This window comes from Saimiri boliviensis, chromosome 11, assembly GCF_048565385.1.
Source record: "Saimiri boliviensis isolate mSaiBol1 chromosome 11, mSaiBol1.pri, whole genome shotgun sequence".
NCBI lineage: Eukaryota > Metazoa > Chordata > Mammalia > Primates > Cebidae > Saimiri > Saimiri boliviensis.
Window position 1 is genome coordinate 27,720,871 of NC_133459.1, and position 27,533 is coordinate 27,748,403.

Consider the following 27,533-nt stretch of genomic DNA (forward strand, 5'->3'; position numbering starts at 1 on the left):
GATTCCAGGAAGACTTAACAGTCTCTAGGCCTCAGTTTCCATATCAAATAAGAGAATAGACTAATCTCTTAAGAAATCTGAGTATTAAGTTCTGTAAAAAGTCAATACCATTTTTTTCTTATTACTTATCGTCTAGTTATCCTCAGTACATTCTTGAAGTTGAGATGCCAGATCTCTGCCTTAAAAAGTTCTTTTAGTTATTTCTTTTTCACAGTAATATTTGTCTTTTGGAATTGCTAATCATCTTTCTTTATCTAGGCTTATGTATGAAACAAAACATATCTAAAAATCTTTGCTAATTATTTACATTTCAGAGGAGTTTAAGATTTTTGTGCCTTGTTTGGCATTGCTCTGACATTTAAAAATACATGTATGCAGCCAGGCACAGTGGTTTATGCCTGTAATCCCAGCACTTTGGGAGCCTGAGGCAGGCAGATCACTAGGTCAGGAGATCGAGACCATCCTGACTAACATGGTGAAACCCCATCTCTACTAAAAATACAAAAAATTAGCCGGGCATGGTGGCACATGCCTGTAATCCAGCTACTCAGGAGGCTGAGGTGGGAGAATCGCTTGAACCCAGTAGGTGGAGGTTGCAGTGAGCCGAGGTCACACCATTGCACTCCAGCCTGGGCAAGAAGTGTGAAATTCCCTCTCAAAAAAAAAAAAAAAAAAAAAATGTATGTTATGACTAATTATGGCAGAAACTATTGCTGTTGCACATGTTATTTAATATGATAGAAGCAAGGATATTATTCTAATTAATTTAGGAATTGTCAATTTAATACTTTCCCATTTGATAAAACAGTCTGAAGTGGTCAACTCAACCCAGTCAGTTAGAATACATGTTAAGGAAGTCAGGGCCATGGGGCAAACGTTACGCTGATGGGGAGAAAAGTGTCTGAATGCGGTAAGGCAATCGGTTGGTTTGTTGGACTGAATTGTTTTAACTGCAAACTGCAATTCCCAACAGTTTAGCACACAGATGGAGTTAGTCTTAGAAGGTGGCTAATAGTGTGTAGAAGGCTGCATGCAACTTAACTCATCTTGGAGACAAAATACACCAGAATATTTATATCCTAGTGAAAATGTGTCAGTAATATCATCCTTGTATATGAAGGGCAATATCTGCATACTTGGCAAAGCAATGTGATAGAAAAGAAAGGGCCTGCCTTTGGAGCCGATCTTTATTACTACCTGACACTGAGCACGCTAAGCCTCTGAGCCGCTTTCTCATCTATAATCTGACAATGATACCTCCCCTCACAAATTTGTGTGTGTGTGTGTGTGTGTGTGTGTGTGTGTGTGTGTGTAAATCAGTTGAGATAATTTGTATATCTGGGGTACTTAGTATACTTAAAAAAATATTAGTTTCATTACTTCCTTTAGACTTTCCCAACTTTTCCTCTTTGTAAACATGTGTCCAACATAGAGTATTTTTAAAAGTTTTAATATGGAAAAATTTCAAACACACAGAAAGAGAGAAATAATAGTGTAATGAACTACCATATTCCCACCACCTAGATTGAACAATTATTAATATTATCTTTACTTAATTGCTCTCTTTTCTTGTTTCTCCTTATTTTTCTCTCTCTCCCTTTTTCTTTCTCCCCTTTTCTTCTTTTTCTCTCTCTGTATTTCATTATTGTTGTTGCTGACATAACATCTTTTCTCTTTTGGCTGTAGATATTATTTATGTCTTCAGCTTCGGCAGGACATAGTTGCAGGACGTCTGCCCTGTTCCTTTGCAACCTTAGCATTGTTAGGTTCTTACACCATCCAGTCTGAACTGGGAGACTACGACCCAGAACTCCATGGCGTGGATTATGTTAGTGATTTTAAACTGGCCCCGAATCAGACCAAGGAACTTGAAGAGAAGGTCATGGAACTGCATAAGTCATACAGGTGAATATGTCTCCAGGGTTTGTTCAGTGTTTGTTTTGGTAATGAGTTTAAATACTTAACATGGTATTGGTTCAGTGTTTGCCTAAGAGGGAGCATGGTGCCGTAGAAAGTTTCCTCCACTCTTTGACTTTGGGCAGGTCACTTAACCTCTCTTAATCTAAGTTTTCTCATCAGAGTAATGGGCATTGCATTGTAGGATGAAAACTAAATGAGGTAATATATGTAAAGCACTTAGCGTAGCTGCTGGTTCAGTGCTCAGCAAATGGCAGCTATTATTATTTTTGTCGCCTTACCTTTTATTTTTTATTTATTTATTTTTTTTGAGACGGAGTTTCACTCTTGTTACCCAGGTTGGAGTGCAATGGCGCGATCTCGGCTCACCGCAACCTCCGCCTCCTGGGTTCAGGCAATTCTCCTGCCTCAGCCTCCTGAGTAGCTGGGATTACAGGCATGTGCCACCATGCCCAGCTAATTTTTTGTATTTTTAGTAGAGACGGGGTTTCACCATGTTGACTAGGATGGTCTCGATCTCTTGACCTCGTGATCCACCCGCCTTGGCCTCCCAAAGTGCTGGGATTACAGGCTTGAGCCACCGCACCCGGCACCTTTTATTTTTTATCAGATTTAAAACTCACTATGCTACATTAGGTGCCTTAAGATCCTTAGAGCAGGGGTTTTTAATTTGAAATCTTTATACATGGATAGATTTCAGAGGGCCCATGAAACTCTTGGAGGGATTTTTAAAAGTCTTTATTAAATTCACTGACTATCCTGCTTTTTTATCTGAAAACGATTGATAATGTTGGGAGGTATCAAGTGATCAAGAGCAAGATTTTAGAGTCAGTCTGAGCTGGATTGAAATGTTGACCTAGGTTCCTTGTCACCTTCAGTCATTCAATTATAACTTCTCTGAGCCTCATGTTTCCTATATTTCTGATAGAGATTATTACCTCAGAGAACATAGGGTGACTGCTAGGTTTAGAAAAGGTATTGTGGGCTGAGTGTGATGACTCATACCTGAAATCCTAGCACTTTGGGAGGCCAAGGCAGGAGGGTCCCTTGAACCTGGGAGTTCAAGGCTGCAGTGAGCCAAGATCACATCATTGAAAGGTAATATGTCTAAAATACTGAATGCAATGTCACAATGTCTTTCACATGGTAAAAATTAAATAAATATTAGCTAATATTAAAGTGCCAGAATAATTTGTGTTTCTTCCTACCCATACATTCATTGTTACTTGAGTGACTTGCTGTAACTAAGTTCTATAAACTGTCTTAGTATATTAATGTGAAAGTCTGACCTTGGCCTTGAGTTAGTACCCTAAGTTATGTTAGCATGAGTTAGGTTACAAACCTCCAAAGGGTAACACTGCTGCAAGAGAAATCCAAAGAGTAGTCTTGGTAGGCTTGCCATGGTAGTAAAAAATATTCTTTCTAGCCATTGAGCCATCTTGTTCGTTTTGGGGTAGTTGGAATAGGATTGCATGGATTGGGACACTTCAAATGAGAGGTCTTTAACTTAAGGTGCCTTAATTCTGGGTGCCTTATTGCCCCTGTAGGTTCAGGTACCTCAGTCATGAGGACTGTACTAAGGACTTTAAAGTCTACAACCTACATAGCAGTAGTCTTACAAGAGTTATCCAACTCTCTTGGGGTCACATTATTTCCAAAGAGAACTGCATGTTTGCTTTTTAAGTTTGGACTTACACATTCCAGTACTAATGTCTGGAATCATTACATATACTACTTTCAATTGTCTTTAAATACATTTTTAATACTTTTATATTCTGGTTATGATTCTCAAAATTTACATATATAAGAAATATATGCATATATACATAGAAAAGCAAGTACTGGAAAGAAACAAAATAATTTGATTAGTTAGATTGTCAGGATTGTAGGGAAATATTTTTATTTTCTAATAATTTAAAAATATTTTGCCGGGCGCGGTGGCTCAAGCCTGTAATCCCAGCACTTTGGGAGGCTGAGGCGGGTGGATCACAAGGTCAAGAGATCGAGACCATCCTGGTCAACATGGTAAAACCCCGTTTCTACTAAAAATACAAAAAAATTAGCTGGGCATGGTGGTGCATGCCTGTAATCCCAGCTACTCAGGAGGCTGAGGCAGGAGAATTGCCTGAACCCAGGAGGCGGAGGTTGCGGTGAGCCGAGATCGCGCCATTGCACTCCAGCCTGGGTAACAAGAGCGAAACTCCATCTCAAAAAAAAAAAAAAATTTATTAGTAATAATATATTACCTTTGGGCAATCAGTAAAATAGTAAAAGAAGATATTTTACTGCTGCTATAGAGTTGAACCACAGAAAATGATGGTGTCAGATTATGACTGTTACTTTAAATCTTTCTCTGATTGTTTTTTTAAAGAGAGATGGAGTCTCACTCTCGCCCAGACTGGAGTGCAGTGTGATGTGATCATAGCTCACTACAGCTTCAATCTCCTAGGCTCAAGTGATCATCTCAGCCTTCTGAGTAGCTAGGACTATATGTATGTGCTACAAAGCTCAGCTAATTTTTAAATTTTTTTTATAGAAATGGTAGTCTCACCATGTTGTTCAGGCCGATCTCAGACTCCTGGCCTCAAGACTCCCAAAGTGTTAGATCTACAGGCGTGAGCCACTGTGCACAGCCTAATGAGCCTTTTAAAGTCTACAGCCTACATATGTAGTCTTATACGAGTTACTCAACTCTCTTGGGGTCACACTATTTCCAAAGAGAACTGCACATTTGCTTTTTAAGTTTGGACTTACCTGATCATAATAGAATCTCAGGTTTGAGAGGACATATATTCTCTCATTCAGTGCTTGATTCTCCATAATCATTATAGTTAGTAGCCAGTTACTGTGCATCCATTATTATATGCTAGATACTATGATAAGCACTTGATGTCAAACGTTATGTTTAATTTTTTTTTTTTTTTTTTTTTTTTTTTTTTTTTTTTTTTGAGGCGGAGTTTCGCTCTTGTTACCCAGGCTGGAGTGCAATGGCGCGATCTCGGCTCACCGCAACCTCCGCCTCCTGGGTTCAGGCAATTCTCCTGCCTCAGCCTCCTGAGTAGCTGGGATTACAGGCACGCACCACCATGCCCAGCTAACTTTTTGTATTTTTAGTAGAGACGGGGTTTCACCTTGCTGACCAGGATGGTCTTGATCTCTTGACCTCGTGATCCACCCGCCTCGGCCTCCCAAAGTGCTGGGATTACAGGCTTGAGCCACCGCGCCCGGCCTATGTTTAATTTTTATAACCACCCTTTGAGTTAGGACAATAGTTCCTAAAGGGTGGTCTGTAGATCTTGGAGATCTTCAAGATTCTTTCAAGGGGTCCATGAGATCAAAATTGTTTTTGTAATAATGCTGAGATGTTAGTTGCCTTTTTCACTGTGTTCACATGGGTGGAGCACAAATCAAGGCAGTTGCAGCAAACTACTAATAGTCATTATATTGTTCTCCAACATGCACTTGGCAGTTAAAAAGAAAGCCAGCTTACCTTAGAATTTTCCTAATGAAGCAGCAAAAAGTATTAATTTTATTAAGTCTTGAATACATTTCTATTTCATATTCTATGTGATTAGATGGGAAGTATACACAAAGCCTTTCTGCTGCATACTGAAATACAGCAGTTGTCTCAGGGAAAAGCACTTGTGCAATTGAGTTGTGGACTGAAATTGGCCATCTTTCCTATGTAACACCATGTTTTCTTGAAAAAATGACAAACTATGATTATTCGGACTTGGTTATTTGACATACATTTTCTCAAAAATGAAATGAGCTTTTAGGAAAGCAACTGACAGTATTTGTTGCTAATGACAAAATTCAAGCTTTCCAGTAAAAATTATAATTTTGGAAAACTTTTATATACCCCCATGATCTTGACAGTTTTTAAAGACTTTTCTGCTAAGGTCGGTGCTGATTTTAATGAATGTGATTTTTTATACATATATTGTATAATGAAACATGTCAAGGTTTGGAAGATTTTCATAATTCGGTGAACCAGTATTTTTCAAATTAGAAATGCACAGTGTTACAAAATCATGTATAAGTAAACAATCCATTCAAAATGCAAGATAGACCAATGGATTTTAATGTAACAGTATAAAAAGTTCATTGATAAGTTTCTACATTTCGCATTGTAACTTATCTTTATTGGTAAGTTTAGTGTAATACCAGAAAAGAATATTTTAGGCCAGGCACAGTGGCCCATACTTATAATTTCAGCACTTTTGAAGGCCAAGGCGGGTGGATCACGAGATCAGGAGTTTGAGACCAGCCTGGCTAATATGGCAAAACCCCGTTTCTACTAATAATACAAAAATTAGCCAAGTGTGGTGGCGGGCGCCTGTAATCTCAGCTACTTGGGAGGCTGAGGCAGGAGAGTCGCTTGAACCTGGGAGGTGGAGAATGCAGTGAGCTGAGATCGTGCCATTGCACTCCAGCCTGGGCAACAGAGTGAGACTGTCTCAAAAAAAAAAAAAGAGAGAATATTTTAAATTCGTAGACATTCCTTTTCCAACTACATTTCCTTGTGAGATCAGATTTCTTCACATACTGCCAAATTAATATATTGCAATAGACTGAATGCAGAAGCAGTTGGGAGAATTCAGCTGTCTTCTATGCCAGACATTGAAGAGATTTATAAATATGTAAAGCAATATTGCTTTTCATTACCTTTTCGGAAAATATTGTTACTTTTCAGAAAATATGTTATTCGTGTTTTAAAAAAATGGGATTACTGTATTTCATTTTATTTTATTTTGAGATGGAGTTTCACTCTTGTCGCCCAGGCTAGGGTACAATGGTGTGATCTCAGCTCACTGCAATCTCTACCTCCCGGGTTCAAGCAATTCTCCTCCCTCAGCCTCCTGAGTAGCTGGGATTACAGGCGTGTGCCACCACACCTGGCTAATTTTTGTATTTTTAGTAGAAAGGGATTTTACCATGTTGGCCAGTCTGGTCTTGAACTCCTGATCTCAGGCGATCCACCCGCCTCAGCCTCCCAAAACGCTGGGATTACAGATGTGAGCCACTGTGCTTGGCCGCATTATTGTTACTTTTTAGAATTTAATAGACATTTTAAATTTTGCTTAGTTAAAAAAAATTCATATTGTGAATGCTGATAGCTACAAGCCACATAAAGAAAAGTTCTTGGGCCAGGCGTGGTGGCTCACACCTGTAATCCTAGCACTTTGGGAGCCTGAGGTAGGCAGATCACAAGATCAGGAGATGGAGACTATCCTGGCTAACATGGTAAAAACCCCGTCTCTACTAAGAATATAAAAAATTAGCCAGGCGTGGTGGCACGTACCTGTAGTCCCAGCTACTTGGGAGGCTGAGGCAGGAGAACTGCTTGAACCCAGGAGGTGGAAGTTGTACTCCACTGCACTCCAGCCTGGATGACAGAGTAAGACTCCATCTCAAACAAAAAAAGAAAGAAAAAGAAAAGCTCTTGGCTGTGGCAGTGGCTCATATCTGTAATCCCAGCACTTTGGGAGGCTGAGGCGGGCAGATCACCTGAGGTTGGGAGTTCGAGATCAGCCTGACCAACACGGAGAAACTTCATCTCTACTAAAAATATAAAATTAGCTGGGCATGGTGGCATATGCCAGGAATCCCAGCTGCTTGGGAGGCCGAGGCAGGAGATTCACTTGAACCTGGCAGGCGTAGGTTGCAGTAAACTGAGATTACACCATTGTACTCCAGCCTGAGGAACAAGAGTGAAACTCAAGAAAAAAAAAAGAAAAGAAAAGCTCTTTAGGGTCCTCAATAATTTTTACAATAATTGTTAAGAGAATAAAGAGGTCCTGAGATCAAAAAAGTTTGAGAACCACTGAGTTAGGCAATAGGGCACCATAGTTAAAAGCTTGGGCTCTGGAGTCAGCCTTTCTTTGAATTCAGAATCCATTCCTTATTAGCTATGTGCCTCTTGGTAAGTTACTTACGCTCTCTAAGCTTCAGTTTTTTCATCTGAAAAATAAAGGCAATAATGTGAATTTTCTAATTGTTAAATCAGAAAATTTATATGAAGTGATTAGTACAATGACAGTATATAGTTAAAGTTCAAATATCTGCTAGGATTAAAAATAATTCTTACCCACATTTTACAAGTGATGAATGTACATGTCTTGGTTTGGATAAGTAGTTTTAATTTTTATCAGAATTTAAACCCAATTAGGTGAAACAATCTCAAGGGACAAATGGATATAGTTCAGTTGATGTTCTGTTAGGGACGTGGTGGAAATTGAGGAATAATGGATCACCATGATGAGAACATTTAGAAGTCTGTTGTCTTGGAATTTACTTGCTCCTCTTTGGAAAGATTTGCAACCCTCACAAACAAACCCAAATGAACAATTTAATTATGTCCAACAACATGGCTTTTTTTTTTTTTTTAGGCGGAGTCTCACTCTGTCACCCAGGCTGGAGTGCAATTGGCACGATCTCGGCTCACTGCAACCTCTGCCTCCCAGGTTCAAGTGTTTCTCTTGCCTCAGCCTCCTGAGTAGCTGGGATTACAGGTGCATGCCACTGCACCCAGCTAATTTTTGTATTTTTAGTAGAGACGGGGTTTCCACATCTTGGCCAGGCTGGTCTTGAACTCCTGACCTCGTGATCCACCCGCCTCAGCCTCCCAAAGTGCAGGGATTACAGGCGTGAGCCACCTCACCCAGCTCAACATGGCATTTTAACTAATCCAAAGAAACTTCCACTGAGGCATATGCATTTTACTATGCATTGGCAAGTGCAGTACAAGCGAATACCATCCTGCTTCTGAAATAGAAGACAACCTGTGTAAATGGAATCCTTAGTAGTGGCCCTTTGCCCAGACCGGGATTTTAAAGCTGTAATTAACACTTTAAATTTACACTAGCAAATCAAGCTTTAAAATTAATTGCCCTCCATTTATGGGTATTAGGAAGGTATGTAAACTTGTCTGTTGTCCCCCACTTAATTATTTGAAATCATAATCCTTAACTAAGAGATAATAGCAAACATTATTAAAAGGCAGTCACATAATACTGGAACTCACTGAATAGCTCTATTCTGACCCCATTTGCTTGAAATAAATGCAGGGAAACTTTATTGTAACTTCTCTTTTTAATGAGCAAGAGTTAACCATTGCCAGAGCTTTCTGGTCAGGTACTTTCCTAAGCTGCAGTACTTAACAATTAGTAAATTATTAGGTGGTACTGAATAAATTCAAGACACTACTTTCAATGGTTTAGAGGTATCTAATCTCTTCCCATCTGGTTTGTTTGAACTTTCAAAGGTCTTAGAAATTTTAGGGAAAACCTTGATCATTAAAATTTTAAGGCAAAAATAATCTATTTTGTGATATTAATTTTTTAAATATACATGTGTTAACATGCAAAGATGTCTGTGGGTGGTGAGACTATAGATTTTGTTTTCTGTGCTCTTAAAGATATTTTCCAAATTTCATACAGTGAATGTATATGATTTTTATAATCAGAAAAAGCTTTCTGGGAACATTAGGTGGGGCAGAGCAAGGTAGTCATCCATGCAGAGGGGCAATCTGGCTTGGATATTGAGGCCTAAGAAGAGTGAGAAGTGGGTCCATGGGTTGGGGGACAGCCTGTCATGAAGAGTCAGCTTCAAGTGGATGAGGATGATAGTAATGTGTGGTCACCTTGTGGTGGGTTTCGAAAGCCAAGCAGAGCAAAAAGGGCATCCATGTGGGGAAAAGGCCTACGCAGGATGTGGGGGACATCCATATGGGGTGGTACTTGATGCAGAGTGTCAAAACCTAAGCAGGATGAAGAGATGGTCCCACACCAGCAGTCAGAACCCTGGTGAGGTAAGGAGGACATCCACGTGTACCAAGAAGCCCAGAATGGGGAATTCAGGGTTCAAGTAGGGTGAAAAGGGCATCTACATATGGGAGGGGTCCATGGCTGCAATGAGAGATTATATGATCATATCGAGAGGGACTGATCAAATTAGTGAATGTATTCAGGGTAATGAGAGTCAGGTTTCTCACTGTCAGTAAAGGGAGACCTAAATTATGGAAAGGGGGAACTAAAATGAACCCTGTTAGTATATTGTGTTAAAACTGGAGGCTTCAATGTGAACTTGCAGTTTCCAATATATAGATAGGTAGATATAAGAATATAGATGTAAAAAGGTAGATACATACACAGATACATACTGTACTACATTGTATCAGAAGGAAATACTGGAAAAATGATGGGAAATGGTCAGAAGGACACAGAATCTAGCTTGGAGAGGTTCCCACTGATCAAATCTGGGGCAATTTAAGCATTAAAATAGATAAGGAAAATAATTGATGTACTACATTGAATAAAATGAAAATTCATCAGTCTGTACTGACATAAATAAATTGAAATTTTAAGGCTGAGCATGATGGCTCATGGCTGTAATTCCAGCACTTTTGGAGGCTGAGTTGGGCAGATCACTTGAGCCCAAGAGTTCAAGACCAGCCTGGCCAACATGGTGAGACCCCCATCTCTACAAAAACTACAACAACAACAACAACAACAACAAAAAGCTGGTTGTGGTGGCACATGCCTGTAGTCCCAGCTACTCAGGACTGGGCAACAAAGGGAGATCCTGTCTCTACCAAAAATGAAAATATTAATAAATTAGCTGGGTGTGGTGGCACACACCTATGGTCCCAGCTACTCAGGAGGCTGAGGCAAGAGGATCGCTTGAGTTCAGGAGGTCAAGGCTGCAGTGAGCCATGATGGTGCCAGTGCACTCCAGCCTGGGCAACAGAGCAAGACTCTGTCTCTTAAAAAATTTTTTTTTCTTGTCCAGGCATGGTGGCTCATGCCTGTAATCCCAGCACTTTGGGAGGCTGAGGTGGGCGTATCATGAGGTCAGGAGTTTGAGACCAGCCTGGCTAATATGGTGAAACCCCTCCTTCTCTACTAATAATACAAAAATTAGCTGGGTATAGTGGTGCGTGGCTATGGTCCCAGCTACCAGCTACTCAGAAGGCTGAGGCAGGAGAACCATAGAACCATTTGAACCCAGGAGGTGGAGGTTGTGGTTAGCTGAGATGATGCAACTGCACTCCAGCCTGCGCAACAGAGCGAGACTCAAAAAATAATAATAATATCTTTTTCTTAAATTAGTATTATATTTTTAAAAAAAATTTAAAGGGATCTTATTATGTTGTGCAACCTGAAGTGCAATGCTATTTACAGGTATAATTATAACTCACTTGCAGCCTTAAACTCAAGCAATCTACCTGCCTCAGCCTCCCAAGTAGCTGGGACTGCAGGTCACCGCACCCAGCTAAAATTATTCTTTTTCTTTCTTTTTTTAGAGACAAGGTCTCTTTATGTCACCTAGACTCATAGACTCAAGCAATACTCCTGCTTCAGCCTCCGGAGTAGCTAGGACCATAGGTGTGTGCCACTGAGCCTGGCTAAAAATTAGATTAAAATTTTTAAATGCAAACATCAGTCAAACTTCAAATATAAATATTATTTTCAACTAACAAGGAAGTTTTAAAGTTAAAGATCTCTCCTTATTTATTTTATTTTTTTTTAGTAGAGACAGGGTTTCACTATGTTGACCAAGATGGTCTCAATCTCTTGACCTCGTGATCCACCCGCCTCAGCCTCCCAAAGTGCTGGGATTACAGGCGTGAGCCACCGCGCCCGGCCTCTCCTTACTTTTTAAAGCATGCTATTTATAGAAGCATGTAAAGCATGCTTATTTATAGAAGCATCTAACTACATACTGTGAAATTTAAATCTATATTCAAATTGATTGACCCTATTAATGTCCCTTAGGGTAGGGTAGGAGGAGTGAGTATAGGGAAGATTTTATCATGATTGCTTTATTTAATGTTTTAAAATTTGTCTTCAGATTCAAGTGATCCAAATTGTGTTTCTTAATTTTATGATCTGTATGTAGATGAACCACTGGACGATCAGAAAACTGAGGTTGCAATAATAATAACTATTCGTGTCTATAAAGCAGTTTTACAACCATTATTTCGATCCTAATAGCATTCATTCATTCAGCAAAAACAAAAAAAAAATCATTGCCTGCCCTAGTATCTGGAAATACACATTATTATGATTCTTGTTTTATAAAGGAGATGGAGGGAGACACTGGCTGACCACTCATGGAGCCTGGATTCCAGCCCAAGTAATACGACTTGAGTTCTGACTTAAGTCTGCTGTCTCAACTAAGGATCCTAACCTGCCTGTGATAATGTGATCCCTGAGGACCTGTTTCTTCAACAGCAAAATGAAATTGTTATATTCTTTAAACTTCAAGCTCCTTTCCAGCCTCAAAATTCTAAAATTCAGCCAGAAGTGGTAGCTCACGCTTGTAATCCTACTACTTTGGGAGGCTGAGGCTGGAGGATGGCTTGAGCTTAGGAGTTCAAGATCAGCCTGGGCAACATACTAAGACCTCATCTGTATAAAAAATAAGAAAATTAGCTGGGGTGGCACCCACCTGTAGACCCAGCTAGTCAGGAGTCTGAAGTGGGAGAATCACTTGAGCCTGGGAAGTGGAGGTTGCAGTGAGCTGTGTTTGTACCATTGCACTGCAGCCTGGGTGACAGAGTGAGACCCTGTCTCAAAAAGAAAAAAAGAAAAAATCCTAAAATTCATCTCATTGATAACAGTAACAACAACAGAAACATAAAATAGGAGTAACTCTAACTAGAAAAAATGTAACTAGCCAGGCGTGGTGGCTCACACCTGTAATCCCAGCCCTTTGGGAGGCTGAGGCGGGTGGATCACAAGGTCAGGGGTTCGAGAGCAGCCTGACCAACATGATGAAACCCCATGTTGGTGGGTGTGGTGGCATGCACCTGTAATCCCAGCTACTTGGGAGGCTGAGGCAGGAGAATCACTTGAACCCAGGTGGTAGAGGTTGCGGTGAGCTGAAAGCCTGCACTCCAGCCTGGGCGACAGAGTTAGACTCCATCTCAAAATAAAGAAAAAGAAAAAAATGTATGTAATTTAGATGGAAAAACAATTTTAAAGTACAAAACTTTCCTGAAATGCTTGTAATGACTTGAATATACAGAGTTGCATAAGGGGCTAATTTTCCATTCTCCTTTTATTCTTCAATTTCAGGTTCGTTAATGAATAGAATTGATAGAATGCTTCAGTGCTTGTGAAAATAAGTTTATTCACGAAGTCTGAGTCATTAACAAATCTGCAGCCTCTCTCCTGTTATATATATATATATATATTTGGTGGTGGTTGTTCCAAGGAATCTTTTGTCTTTTTAATTAGGGTAAAGACAGATGTATTTGGAAGAGACTTTTTTTTGTTAAATGCAGAGACCCCTGCAGCTTTCTCTAGCTTGAGGCAGTCTTATGGGAAACTGACATTTACATATTTTTTCCTTGGGGATATGGCTGTATTATTGTTACTGTGAAGTTATACTTGATTGGTCTGAATTGTGCAGCATTAGGAGTGATGTTTTTGTCTTGAAAGCTCTATGTAACAGCTCATGAACACTTTTCAAAAGAGGGAAAATTTATAGAGGAGAAGACTGTCACAGTGAGTGTTTAGACAGTGAGACTGACTGTTTTCAAACAAATCTAATTCATTATATGCCTGGTAATGAAGACATATTAATAACAGAGAAAGCAGCACACTATTAGCTATGTGCTTCTGTTGACCAGTTTATTTTGTTTATATCAGTGGACAAGACACCATCTGTTACCAGAAATTTTCTTTTCTTCAAGGCTGCCCCAATTAAGAGTCCTCAGTTAAATAACATCAGCTGCCCTTTTGTTTAATTTCCATAACTCAATTCAGGGATATGGAGAGAAAAAGGCAGCTATAAGAGGTTATTGTAAATTGCACCGTGCCCTCTGAGGATTTAATTTTTTTTTTTTTTTTTGAGATGGAGTTTCGCTCTTGTTACCCAGGCTGGAGTGCAATGGCGCGATCTCAGCTCACTGCAACCTCCGCCTCCTGGGTTCAGGCAATTCTCCTGCCTCAGCCACCTGAGTACCTGGGATTACAGGCATGTGCCACCATGCCCAGCTAATTTTTTTGTATTTTTAGTAGAGACGGGGTTTCACCATGTTGACCAGGATGGTCTCGATCTCTTGACCTCGTGATCCACCCGCCTCGGCCTCCCAAAGTGCTGGGATTACAGGCTTGAGCCACCGCGCCCGGCCTGAGGATTTAATTTGATCATCTCTTTGGCAAGAAAAATTAGTGGGAGGAGTTTGTATATGTTGGACAAAAAGAGTAAAGCAAAAGGGGCAGAACTAATGATAGATGAAATAGCTTTAAAAAAATTGTTTAGTAGTATTGAAAAAAATTGGAGGGGGTAGATTTTTGGTAACTTTTTGTTTCCCATGATATCTTTTTCTAAGGCATATTTTAATTATTTAAATAGAGGTAGTAATGAGTCCTGTTCCATAATAACCTACTTTCAGGACTAGGAAGTATATCTTACATACACAGTGGTATGTATATGTTCATGTGTTTTAAATACAATGAATATTTAAATGTTACTGTAAATGCTGACACTATGACACTGAAATAATTTTATGTTTTTATTCTATCAAAGGTCCATGACTCCAGCTCAGGCTGACTTGGAATTTCTTGAGAATGCCAAAAAGTTGTCTATGTATGGGGTTGATCTTCATAAAGCAAAGGTAATGATAACTTTGTCCTTTATTAATATCCATGTGTAAGACATTATATGATACATTATCTGTTTTGTATATATCACATTTGTGTCATATAATACTTCTTACCAACAACTGGGGTATTTTAAAACATTCAGAAGGGATACTAGATAGGCACAGTAGCTCATGCCTGTAGTCTCAGCTACTCAGGAGGCTGAGGCAGGAGGATCACTTGAGTCCAGGAGGTTGAGGGCACACTTGAGTCCAGGAGGTTGAGGGCACAGTGACTTATGATTATGCACTGCACTCCAGCCCCGGTGACAGCAAGACCTCATCTCAAAAAAAAGAGGGAAATAGTAGTTCTTGTTAGCATTTTAAGTGTATCAGTTAAATCAGTAAACTGTATCAATTGAATTTTCCTCTTAGAGTATCCAGTCTCCAAATAAAGTTTCATATCCAAGCTACTGTTAAGATCAAAAGATAGCCCCCTAGAGAAAAGGAAATTGATTTTCCTAAAAGGAAACATTTAAAAGTAACATTTAAAATTATAGAGTCGTGGGCAGCAGGCCTGTTTGACAGCCAGCATCACCTACATGAGAATCATCAAAGGGGTGTTTATTAAATATGGAGATTCCTGAGCTCTTCTCATATTTATAGAATTAATTTGGAGAAGAGGTTCTAGAATCTCCAGATTTAATAAGCATCCAAATGATTCTAATTCATGCTTGAATATGAAAACCATTGGCCTAGAGTAGTGGTTCTCAAAGTGTAGTCTCTGAGTCAGCAACATTTAGCCTCACTTAGGAACTTGTTAGAAATACGTATTTTAGGCCCCATCCCAAGCTTACTGAGTTAGAACCTCTGGGGGTGGAGCTCAGTGCAATACATTTTAACAAGTTCTCCAGGTTATTCTGAGGCACACTGAATGAACTACAGTGGCTCATTCAAAAACCACTAGGATAGGGCTGTGGAAACTGGAGCTTTAATCCTAGTTCTACCTAATGCAACCTAACAGAATGAATACTTAAGGAAAGTCTCCTGACTTTTCTCATCTTCAACTACTAAAGTTGCTGGGGAGGATCAGTGCCAGGCATGGTGGCTCAAACCTGTAATCCCAACAATTTGGGAGGCTGAGGCGGTCAATTACTCAAGCTCAGGAGTTCAACACCAGCCTGGGGAACATGATGAAACCCTGTCTCCACAGAAAATACAAAAAATTAGTCAGGCATGGTGGTGTGTGCCTTTGGTGGTCCCAGCTACTCTGGAGGCTGAGGTGGGAGGATTGCTTGAACCCAGGAGGTAGAGGCTGCAGTGAGCCTAGATTGTACCACTGCACTCCAGCCTGGGCAACAGTTGAGACCTTGTCTAAAAAAAAAAAAAAAAAAAAAATTGCTCTGGATTGTTTTTGGCTGGGTACTACAACTTCTATGAATCTCTAAAGTATATTGGAGGAAGATCAGTACATCAGATTAGATATATTTCTAGAACTGAAATGGTTCATTTTGCTTTTCAATTCCTGCTGGAAACTGGTGTTAAGTCAGGTATTGATGCAGTATTATAAAGCAAATTGTTTTTCCAAAGTGAGATGTAGTTATACCTGCAAGCTTTAAAAATTTAAGAGGGTATCTTCTGGGAAATTCTCAGTTACACAGTCACTGAATTGGAATTTTATGTAATTTCTACTTCTCTGTTATGCTTGTATATAATACATGTAGGCACTAATATATTTTTCTGTACTCATTTTCGGGAAAAGAGTAGTTAAGAAACATTTAACTTTGTGTTTTGATTACTTATCTAAACAATCTTAGCTGTAGGAACTAACTCAGGCGAAATTTATTTTTGAATTACAGATATAGATTAATATTACATATTTAATTTTTTAAAAGTTTAATAAAGTGGCATGTTATTATTAAATAAAGTTATTATTTAATAAAGTGGCATGTTATTATAGGTTGGGCGTGGTGGCTCACACCTGTTTATCCCAGCAGTTTGGGAGGCTGAGGCAAGCAGATCATGAGGTTAGGAGTTCAAGACCTACCTGACCAACATGGTGAAACCCCGTCTCTACAAAAAATACAAACAAATAACATGGTAGTGTGCACCTGTAATCCTAACTCAGGAGGCTGAGGCAGGAGAATCAATTGAATCCAGGAGGTGGAGGTTGTAGTGAGATGAGATCCCACCACTGCACTCCAGCTTGGGTGACAGAGCGAGACTGTCTCAAAAAATAAGTAAATAAATAAAGAGACATGTAAATATGACTTAATTGTGCCTTAATGTAACATCTTGACTTAGGGATCATATTTTTAATTTAATATAGTTAACATCGATTTTAAGAACCTAAGATTGTTTTATGCTGAGTTTATATAGGAATAGAGTAACTCCTACACTTAACATGATTTCTGGAGCTAGTACTGCTTTATCATAAAAAAACAAGAATTATATTAATAATTGTGCATATACTTTTGATAGTATACCTAGCTCTAAGCCCTGCTCTCCAGGAAGTCATGACTGCTGATTTAAATATAATAGGCCCATAAATTGTAATTGTTAGATTAAGCTTTCTTTTTCATTGTATGTTTTGTAACTGGTTTTGGTTATCTTCAGATTATCTAGTAATAGTCAACAGTATATTGAGTACTTTGCTCCAGACTGAAATGCTAACATTTTTCTTTTTCAGGACTTGGAGGGAGTAGACATCATCCTAGGTGTCTGCTCTAGTGGCCTTCTGGTTTACAAAGATAAGCTGAGAATTAACCGCTTCCCTTGGCCCAAAGTGCTAAAGATTTCTTATAAACGTAGCAGCTTTTTCATCAAGATTCGGCCTGGAGAGGTACAGAATTTGTATTTCCTTCCTGCTAAACCAGATGCAGACTGTATCTGACATATCTGTTCATTTCCATTTTCCTTATTAAGTCATCGAAGAAGTCTCTCTGTAGTTAACTATTCAAGGACTGATAATTCCGTTTTCTAAGTTGATCAGTCCTGTGATGCTGCTTCTTTTTCTTACTACTGGTCTTCTGGACAGTTCACTTTTTGTAAGTAAATATGCCATCACAAAAAGTTAAACTGATAGATTTGTTCCTTGTTTACTCCAAGCAAAAACTTAATGGAAAAATATTTTTAAATTGAGTAGCATGAGATTTTAAAATTATTTGTGGGGATAAATTACTCATTTTTGGCCCCATGAATGCCTTACCTCATATAAGTAAAATCTATTTGTATGCATAGCTTCTCATGGCTACTGAGAGTGTGTTCTAGGGCCAAGTTCTAGATTATTAATAGAGTTGGATGTTCAACTTCATGCCAGATAATTCATTTATTAGTTGGTTTCAGGATATACTAATGCTGGCCAAATTTAACTTTTGTATTGAAGAGCCATTATGGAATAGCATAAAATTGTTAAAGTAGGAATTAAAGTTTTTTTTAAAAAAGTTCTGGCTTCTTTTCTGCCACATACTAAGCAAAAGACCTGGACAAATCTACGGCTTCCTTATCATTTGAGCAGGATAATAACCTCTCCATCATAGTTATTTGAAGATCAAATGAGATGACAGCAATAAAAGTTCTATGTAGGAAATGATGCTAACCTGAAGTGGCTTTTTTATGTATATATCACCATCTGCTGGTGAAAAATGGCTCTTTATTTGAGCCTGGAAATTCTGGATATGCAGCCTTAAAAGTCTTGGGTGGGGATTACCATAGAGGCATTTATTTTGTATCATAATTATTTACCTATGCCTAGCACAGAGCAATCAGTGTCTTTCCTTAAAATTTCAAATTCAAGAGTTATTCAGTCCATAAATATTTATTGAGAGCTTTCCTGTGTTGGACACTATTCTAGGGACCAGGAATGTAACAGCAAATTAGAATCCCATCCCTCACACATGTTAATATGATAATGGGAAGTCTTTAGCTTCTAAAAAGGTAGAATTCTTATTTAAGAAGGTAATCAGGAATAACAGGATTTTGAGAAACAGAGTATTGTGGCTGCAATAGATGATTTCACTGTGGCGTGGTATGGTGAAGAGGGTGAAAATCTGATTCTGTCATTTCATACCTGTGGAAATGAGCAAATAACTTCTCTGACCTCTTGAACTAGAGGTATCTGGCAGAAAAAAAAAAAAAAGTTTAAAAAAGGGAAAAGGAAAACTTCTCTGACCTCAGTGTCTTCATGTGTAAAAATATAGATGATACTATCTAATCATAATGTTATTGGCAATAGTAGACACAAAATAAGTGTTAGTTTCCTTTCCATCTTATAAAATATGCTTAAAGTTTGCCAGGTGCAGTGGCTGTCGTCTGTAACCCCAGCATTTTGGGAGGCTGAGGCAGGTGGATCACAAGGTCAAGAGATCGAGACCATCCTGGCCAGCATCGTGATATCCTGTCTCTTCTAAAAAAAAAAAAAAATACAGAAATTAGCTGGGCATAGTAATGCGTGCCTGTAGTCCCAGCTACCCGGGAGGCTGAGGCCAGAGAATCGCTTGAACCTGGGAGGCGGATGTTGTAGTGAGCCGAAATCGGGCCATTGCACTACAGCCTGGCAATAGAGCGAGACTGTGTCTCAAAAATGGTTAAAGTAGAAACAGAGAGGTGAAAGGTCAACAGGACAGTGTTTTTAGTAGCCCTGGCAGAATATGGTTTGCTTCAGTCAAAGTGGTATCTAGATAAATTAATGATCAATCAAAGGAAAAAAAGAGAAACATTTAGTGATTTAAGAATCTGAGGAATAAGTTCAAAAGATCTATTGTACAACGTGGTGAACTATCATTAATAGCAATGTATTATATTCTTGAAAAATTGCTAAGAGACTAGATTTTAAGTTTTCTCATCACAAAAAATTATTAAATATGTCAGGTAATACATATGTTAATCAGCTCAATTCAGCCATTTCACAGACTATACATATTTCAAAACATGTCACAGATGATAAGTATATATAATTTTTATTAGTCAGTCAGTTTAAAAGATTGATTTAAAAATCTGGCTTGAACTAAAATCTTTAGCTCCTGTTACTAATTTCTATTGCATAATAATATTGATTGATTGGAGAACTTGGTCAATATCCCATTCCTTGTTCATTGAATAGTATCTCATGCAGATAGTGACTAAGGAAAAGCAGTGTCTAGACAATCAAAAGGTGACTTAATTATGTCTCAGAAAAATGTATAGTGAATGTGTGTTTTCTGAAAAACAAAATAACATGCATAGATGTTATGAGATGTATTCCCTGGTTTTCTTGCTTTGGAAAAAGCCACCCCTAGTGAGTGAATTTCTTTCAGTAAGTAGGAAAAAATTTAAAATGACATTTTATGTCCTTAAATTGGTAACAGTGTCCTCTTCTGTGGCACTATATTTCTCTGGTACTGATCACTGTAATCTGGTACTGTATCACATGTAATAACTTCATGTCCCATGTTTATTTGTGTTTTTGTAGCAAGAACAGTATGAAAGTACCATCGGATTCAAACTTCCCAGTTACCGAGCAGCTAAGAAATTATGGAAAGTCTGTGTAGAACATCACACGTTTTTCAGGTATTATTCTCACTTAAGTATTTTTCAAGGATAAATTATTTATAATGTTTCTATTTTAAGCCTGCTATTAAAATTCCTTTCTTTGTATGACTGGCACTGTTTTATTTAGCTCAGGTGAGATCATCTTAAGCAAGACAAAATGAATCCATTTCTCTCCCTTTGGGTTGAAAAATATGCCTCAACATTTCCAAAGCACCTTTCTGTGTATGGTAGAAGGAAGAAAGGAGTAAGGAATGGAAACCTGCATTTATTAGGGGCTCTGGGATTGCACAAATTGTAGCTAAAGTCAGTCTGATTAAGGGAGGTTACCCTCATTTACCTCCACATGGATTTTTTTTTTTTTTTTTTTTTTTTTTTGAGACAGAGTTTCACTCTTGTTACCCAGGCTAGAGTGCAATGGCGCGATCTCGGCTCACCGCAACCTCTGCCTCCTGGGTTCAGGCAATTCTCCTGCCTCAGCCTCCTGAGTAGCTGGGATTACAGGCACGCGCCACCACGCCCAGCTAATTTTTTTTGTATTTTTAGTAGAGACGGGGTTTCACCGTGTTGACCAGGATGGTCTTGATCTGTTGACCTCGTGATCCACCCGCCTCGGCCTCTCAAAGTGCTGGGATTACAGGCTTGAGCCACCGCGCCCGGCTTTTTTTTTTTTTAGATGGAGTCTTGCACTGTCTCCCAGGCTGGAGTGCAGTGGCATGATCTCGGCTCACTGCAACCTCTGCCCTGGTTCAAGTGATTCTCCTGCCTCAGCCTCCCAAGTAGCTGGGATTACAGGCACCCACCACTACACCCAGCTAATTTTTTATATTTTTAGTAGAGTTGGGGTTTCACTATGTTGGCCAGGCTAGTCTCAAAACTCCTGACCTTGTGATCCGCCTGCCTCAGCCTCCCAAAATGCTGAGATTACTGGCGTAAACCACTGCACCTGGACAGAATTTTTATTTTTTTGTTTTATTATTATTTTTTCTACATGGAATTTCTTTAAGCAGTGCTTAACTGCTTTCTGTGGGGCTTTTATATGAAAAGGTTAAAGATGTGAAGCTGATTGTTAGCTTGGCCCTTATCAACCCCAGAAAGGGAGCACACAGAACCATATTTGAAGCCTGATTGTGCCAGGTAATCAGAAGACAGAAGAAAGTATTTCCTCTGCTTTTTTTGGTTTGTTTGATTGATCGAGATGGAGTCTTGCTCTGTTGCCAGGCTGGAGTGCAGTCTGTGCTCGCTGCTCCCAGGTTCCAGTCATTCTCCTGCCTCAAATTCCCAAGTAGCTAGGATTACAGATGCCTGCCACTATGCCTGCCTATTTTTTCTGTTTTTAGTAGAGATGGAGTTTTGCTGTGTTGGCCAGGCTGGTCTCGAACTCCTGACCTCAAGTGATCCACTTGGCTTGGCCTCCTAAAGTGCTGGGATTACAGGCATGAGCCACCGTGCCAAGAGGCCATATTGTTAACCCCTTGAATTCATTTACCAAACATTTTCTGTGTGCTTACCCTTCTTGTATGCACCATGGTAGGCATTGGGAATATACCAAAAGATAGTTCTAGTTTCTCTCATGATGGAACACCCAATCTAGTAGAGAAGACAGACTTTAGAGAAGTAATTACTTGTGTTAAAAGGAGAACTAGCTAGTTATTTATCAGTTTGCCTTTTGTTGTTGTTGTTATTGTTTTTTGAGACAGAGTCTCACTGTGTTGCCCATGCTGGAGTGCAGTAGCATGAGGCCTCAGCCTCCCAAGTAGCTGGGACTACAGGTGCGCACCACCATGCCCAACTAATTTTTAAATTTTTAGTAGAGATGAGGTTTTGCCATGTTGACCAGGCTGGTCTTGAACTCCTGACCTCAGGTGATCTGCCCACATTGGCTTCCCAAAGTACTAGGATTATAGGCGTGAAACACCACACCCGCCCTAGTTTGCCTTTTTTAAGAGTTTCTTTATTAAGGAAAATTTTGTATGTAGCAACAGTACAATAAAATCTCCTTGTACTTATCACCCACCTTCAGTAATTATCACCCCAAAGCCAATCTTGTTTCATCTATATCCCTACCTACTCCTTCCCCCTACTTCCGAGATTATTTTGAAGCAAATCCCAGGCCTCACATAATTTGATTCATAAATAAACTTAATTCTTTATAAATGGCTCTCCACAGAAAAAGGGAGAGATAATCCTCATATCTTTTCCTATTTATGTTTTCATATAATAGCACTATAGCACAATCAACAGGGAGAAAAATCAAGGAAAATATTTTTCAGTTATTTCAAAATAAAACGTGAGGGTGCACTTTATACCCAATTAAAGAATCTTAATTATTGGCATTAACACATTTATTTATGCTTTCATCATCCCTCCTTTAAAATCAAACCACAGAAGTAGAATTTTTTAAAAAGGGCAAGTAGTAAAAAAGAGTGATTTTTTAAATATCTGATAACTGTAGTATAGATTTCCGCTGCAGCCAGTATACTTATTTGTAGGATGGCATATTTAAATCTGTTGCATCAAAATAAAAGGATACCTTAAAATGTAATGCTCCATTACATGAAAGAAAGTGTATGTTTGCTGAATTGAAATTAATTATCTCAAAGGGAAAAATGCTGTCTTTTTGGTAGTATTTGATGTAGTAATTTATGTATTTATTCAACAAATATTTATTGGGTACCATATTCATGCTAGGCACTATGCCAGAAGCAAAAATACAAAGATGAATAAGTCATGGTCTTAGTTCTTTACTCCTAGAGAATTCAGTCTTGTAGGGGAGACCAGCATAGAAATAGATTGTTTTAATTCAGTATGGTACAAAGAATACATAGAGTACTGCATAAGAAAAAGATGGGGTTTCTGAGTTTAAAAATTACCAAATAACCTGTTAAATAGATTACTAGGGATTAATTCAGTTTGGAGGACATTTGACAAAACTGTGATTCTAGTAGAATGGAAAAAGAGCTCTGGGCTTGGACTTTGTTACTGCCCAATATCCTAACAGCTGTGTGATCTTAAGCAAGTAACTTCTTTTTTGAGGTTCAGTTTCCTATATCTATAAAATGGTGAAAACATTACAAGGATGTAGCAAAAATACTGCAGTGCTATAAAAACATTTTGAAAACTATAAGGCCCTTTCTATAGAGATATAAATGATACTTTTTTTTTTTTTTTTTTTTTTTTTAGACAGTTTCGCTCTTGTTACCCAGGCTGGAGTTCAATGGCGCGATCTCGGCTCACCGCAACCTCCGCCTCCTGGGTTCAGGCAATTCTCCTGCCTCAGCCTCCTGACTAGCTGGGACTACAGGCACGCGCCACCATACCCAGCTAATTTTTTTGTATTTTTAGTAGAGACGGGGTTTCACCATGTGGACCAGGATGGTCTCGATCTCTTGACCTCGTGATCCACCTGCCTCGGCCTCCCAAAGTGCTGGGATTACAGGCTTGAGCCACCGCGCCCGGCAGAAATGATACTATTAATATAGGTCCCAACTAAATTATACCGGTTTCTTTGAGAAATGACAAAGAACTAAAATAATGGTTACTTGATTGAAAATCTCTTAGTAACTATATGGAAACCCTAAGAAATGTGAAACTTTTTTATTCTTGATTTTGTTTTTACTGTGTTACAATGATGAGATGAATCTATAATAATATGACTATTATGACCTTTCTCCCCCAGATTGACATCTACAGACACCATTCCCAAAAGCAAATTTCTTGCACTGGGATCCAAATTTCGATATAGTGGCCGGACTCAAGCTCAGACCAGGCAAGCTAGTGCTCTAATTGACAGGCCTGCCCCACACTTTGAGCGTACAGCAAGTAAACGGGCATCCCGGAGCCTTGATGGAGGTTTGTATTAAATATTAATGATTTCTTGTCATCATAATTCATTTGGAAAGATAAAGGAAGTACAGTTATCTATAAGATAATGAAACTGAAGAATCTCAGTGGTAAAATGAAAGGATCTTACTAGTTCTCTAATCTTAATAGAACCATCTTAAGAAAAGGAAAATTGAGCTTCAGAGAGTAGTGACTAGATCATGGTTCCACTGCTAGGTAGTGGTGGATCAAACAGTACCAGAATTAGAACTATAAATCTAAATCTATCAGAATCTCTACCGCAGAGTTAAAATCTAATGTAGTATGCTAAGCTGAAGCCTTAAGTGTTTAAAAATAGCTCTTATAATTTTCTGCTGTCCTAGTAACACAGGAGGCTGAGGCAGGTGGATAGCTTGAGCCCAGAAGGTCAAGGCTGCAGTGACCTATGACTGCACCTCTGTACTCCAGTGTAGGCCACAAAGTGAGACTTTGTCTCCAAAAAATAAGTTCATTAATTAATTAATGATAGTTATTTTCTATAGTAGATAAGAGGAAAGGATCTGCCTTACTGTAACAATCATTTATTTTTATATTTTTTTGAGACAGAGGCTCATTCTGTGGACCGGGCTGGAGTACAGTGGCGAAACCTTGACTCACTGCAACCTCTGCCTCCTGAGGTTCAAGCGGTTCTCCTGCCTCAGCCTCCTGAGTAGCTGTGCTTACAGGCATGTGCCACCACGCCCAGCTAATTTTTGTATTTTTAGTAGAGATGGGATTTCACCATGTTGGCCAGGCTGGTCTCAAACTCCTGACCTCAGGTGATCCACCCTCCTCAGCCTCCCAAAGTGCTGGTATTACAGGGATGTGGGCTAATTTTTGTATTTTTAGTAGGGATGGAGTTTCGCCATGTTGGCCAGGCTAGTCTTGAATTCCTGGCCTCAAGTCACCTGCCTGCCTTGGCCTCCCAACTAATGTGCTGAGATTACAGGTGTGACACCCCCCATCTCCTCCCCTTTTTTTTGGTGTTTTTCTGTTCTCCCAACTTTAAGGGGCTGTTTTGTTTGTTTGTCTTTTGAGGTGGAGTCTGGCTCTGTCACCCAGGCTAGAGTGCAGTGACGTGATCTTGGCTCACTGCAACCTCCACCTCCCAGGTTCAAGCAATTCTCCTGCCTCAGTAAGGGGCTGTTTTAATAGTAACAATACAAGGCATGTTGCATGCTTTGTCTTAGTCTTCATGAAAACACTATGAACTAGGCTCGGAGATTAAATAACTTTTCTTAAGATTTGACAGCTGGTAAATGGAAGGGTTAAGAGTGGAATTCAGGTTGGTTTAACTCCAAAACTCATGTTCTTTCAGGTACATATTTATTGCTTTGTTCAACAATTTATTTTACACTTCCTATGGGCCAGGTGGTATTCCAGTCACTATAGATACAGCTGTGAGCACACAAACATAGTCTCTGCCTTCATGGAGCTAACATTCTGTCACTGGAAACAGAAGAATAAAACAAAATAATTTCAGATAGTGATGAATGCTGTGAAAAAAATAAAACAGGATAAGGAATATAGAATATCTGGAGATGGGGGAGATTAGGAGCTATTTCAGATTGGATGGCCCAATCTAATTTAGAGGGCTTCTCCATGGAGCTTCATTTGAGCTGAGACCTGAACTATGCCAAGGAGCCAGCCATCTCAGAATCTTGGGGAAGAGCCTTGCAGAAGAGAGAGTAGTAAGTACAAAGTCCTGAAGGTAGGAATTGGTTTGCCATATGTCTAGAGCAGTGCTGTCCCATGGACCTTTCTGTGCTGAAGGAAATCTTTCATTTTGTGATATCCAGTTCAGTAGCCTATAGCTATATGTTTCTGTCCATTAAGAACTTGAACTGTGGCTATGTGACTGAGGAACGGAATTTTAATTCTAAATTAAATAGCCACATGTGGCTCATAGCTCTCATATCAGACAGCATAGGTCTAGATTCCAGGAAATGCAGGGGCAAGGAATACAAAATAAGAGAAGTAGGTGGGAGCCAGATTGTGTAGGGCCTTATGGACCATAGTAAAGAGTTTAGATTTTATTTCATTTGCACTGGGAAGCTATTAGAGCTGGAGTGGTATAATCTGAATCCCATTTTTAAAAGATCACAGCTGAATAGTCCATTGAAGTGTGAGTGAAAGCAGAAGCAGGGCAAAGGCTGTTGCAGAGTCTGGGACAGTTTGGACTTGAGTGTTGGTAGCAAAGACAGGGAAAAGTAGTCAGGGATACATTTGGAGATAGGGCTGACTATCTCCAAATTGCTGATAAATTAAGTACTGGAGATGGTAAGGAAAAGAAACTCAAGTTTTATTTCTAGCCTTGATCATTTAATAGAATGAGAAAATCTGGAAGAGTAGTAAGTTGGGGATATGGAAAATAAAAACTATTGTGGAAAAGTTAAGTTTGAGGTATGATCATTTAATCTTCATATCTTTACCATATTCAGATAACAATATCAGGCAGTCCAGTAAATCCAATATCCTTGTCCAGTAAATCACCTTACCTCCAGTTTACCTTAGGTATGGAAAATTATCTTTTTATCTCCATTTTTCAGGTAAGAAAACTGAGGTTAGAATCTAATTTAAGTGACTTGTTCAGCGTCTCACAGACAGTAAGTTGCAAGCTAGAACAAAAATCCAGGTCTGTCTGATAGCATGTTCCATAGCTTTCCCCACTAAATGGAGTTTCATGGTTATATAGGTATTATGCCTGATGTATTGTCTTTTTCTAATAGCAGAGGTAACCAAAGAGTCAATTGTTAATAAGTCAAGTGTTAGTGCACTTTGGTATCTTGAACAAGTTAGAAAGCTTTACAGAAATCACAGCTTGACTGCCTTATTACATTTGTATTCTGAATTTTTTTTTAAGATGCATGATCTTGTCCTGGTAATTACCATAGTTCTTGCTACAGTGTATTTAAATAAATAAATATTGGCTGGGCGTGGTGGCTCACACCTATAATCTCAGCACTTTGGGAGGCTGAGGTGGGTGGATCATTTGAGGTCAGGAGTTAGAGACCAGCCAGGCTAACATATTGAAACCCTGTCTCTACTAAAAATACAAAAATATTAGCCAATTAGGTGGGCACGGTGGCACATGCCTGTACTCCCAGTTGCTCCGGAGACTGAGGCAAGAGAATCGCTTGACTCCAGGAAACAGAAGTTACAGTGAACTGAGATTGTGCCTGCACTTCAGCCTGGATGACAGAGTGAGACTCTGTCTCAGAAAAATAACAATAAAATAAAATGTCATTCTTTCCCCCACTGCATTCCAGTGTCATCTTTGTTATGAATCAGGTGACTATGAATTTGGGAGTTCATTTCTGGTCTCTTAAATCTGTTGTATTGATCTTTGTCTATCCTTATGTCAGTACTGTACTATCTTAATTATTCTAGCTTTTGTAAGTGTTTATCCAAGTTTTCTAACAATATTCTCTAAGATTATCTTGGCTGTTCTTAGCCCTTAGCATTATCTTACATATTGTAGAATCAGATTTTCAGTTTCCATTTAAAAAGTCTTAATAGTTTTCTTGGGATTTAGTTAATTATATGAATCAGTTTGGAGAGAACTGACACTATTATAATATTGCGTCTTCTGATTCACAAACATGCCTCACCCTCTTTTGTTTGGGTTTTCTTT

The 27,533-nt window shown here is 39.0% G+C and overlaps 1 protein-coding gene across 30 annotated transcripts in view; it reads left to right on the forward strand.

The window, feature by feature from the left end:
* Positions 1-27,533, forward strand: part of EPB41 (erythrocyte membrane protein band 4.1) — a 237,568-nt gene that overhangs the window by 128,763 nt on the left and 81,272 nt on the right. For all 30 annotated transcript variants that reach the window (XM_074380406.1, XM_074380399.1, XM_074380398.1 and 27 more), the window contains exons 7-11: positions 1,687-1,905; positions 14,461-14,548; positions 17,202-17,354; positions 19,962-20,059; positions 23,718-23,890. In XM_074380406.1, coding sequence (XP_074236507.1) covers positions 1,687-1,905; positions 14,461-14,548; positions 17,202-17,354; positions 19,962-20,059; positions 23,718-23,890 — 731 coding nt within the window. The remainder of the gene's footprint in view (positions 1-1,686; positions 1,906-14,460; positions 14,549-17,201; positions 17,355-19,961; positions 20,060-23,717; positions 23,891-27,533) is intronic.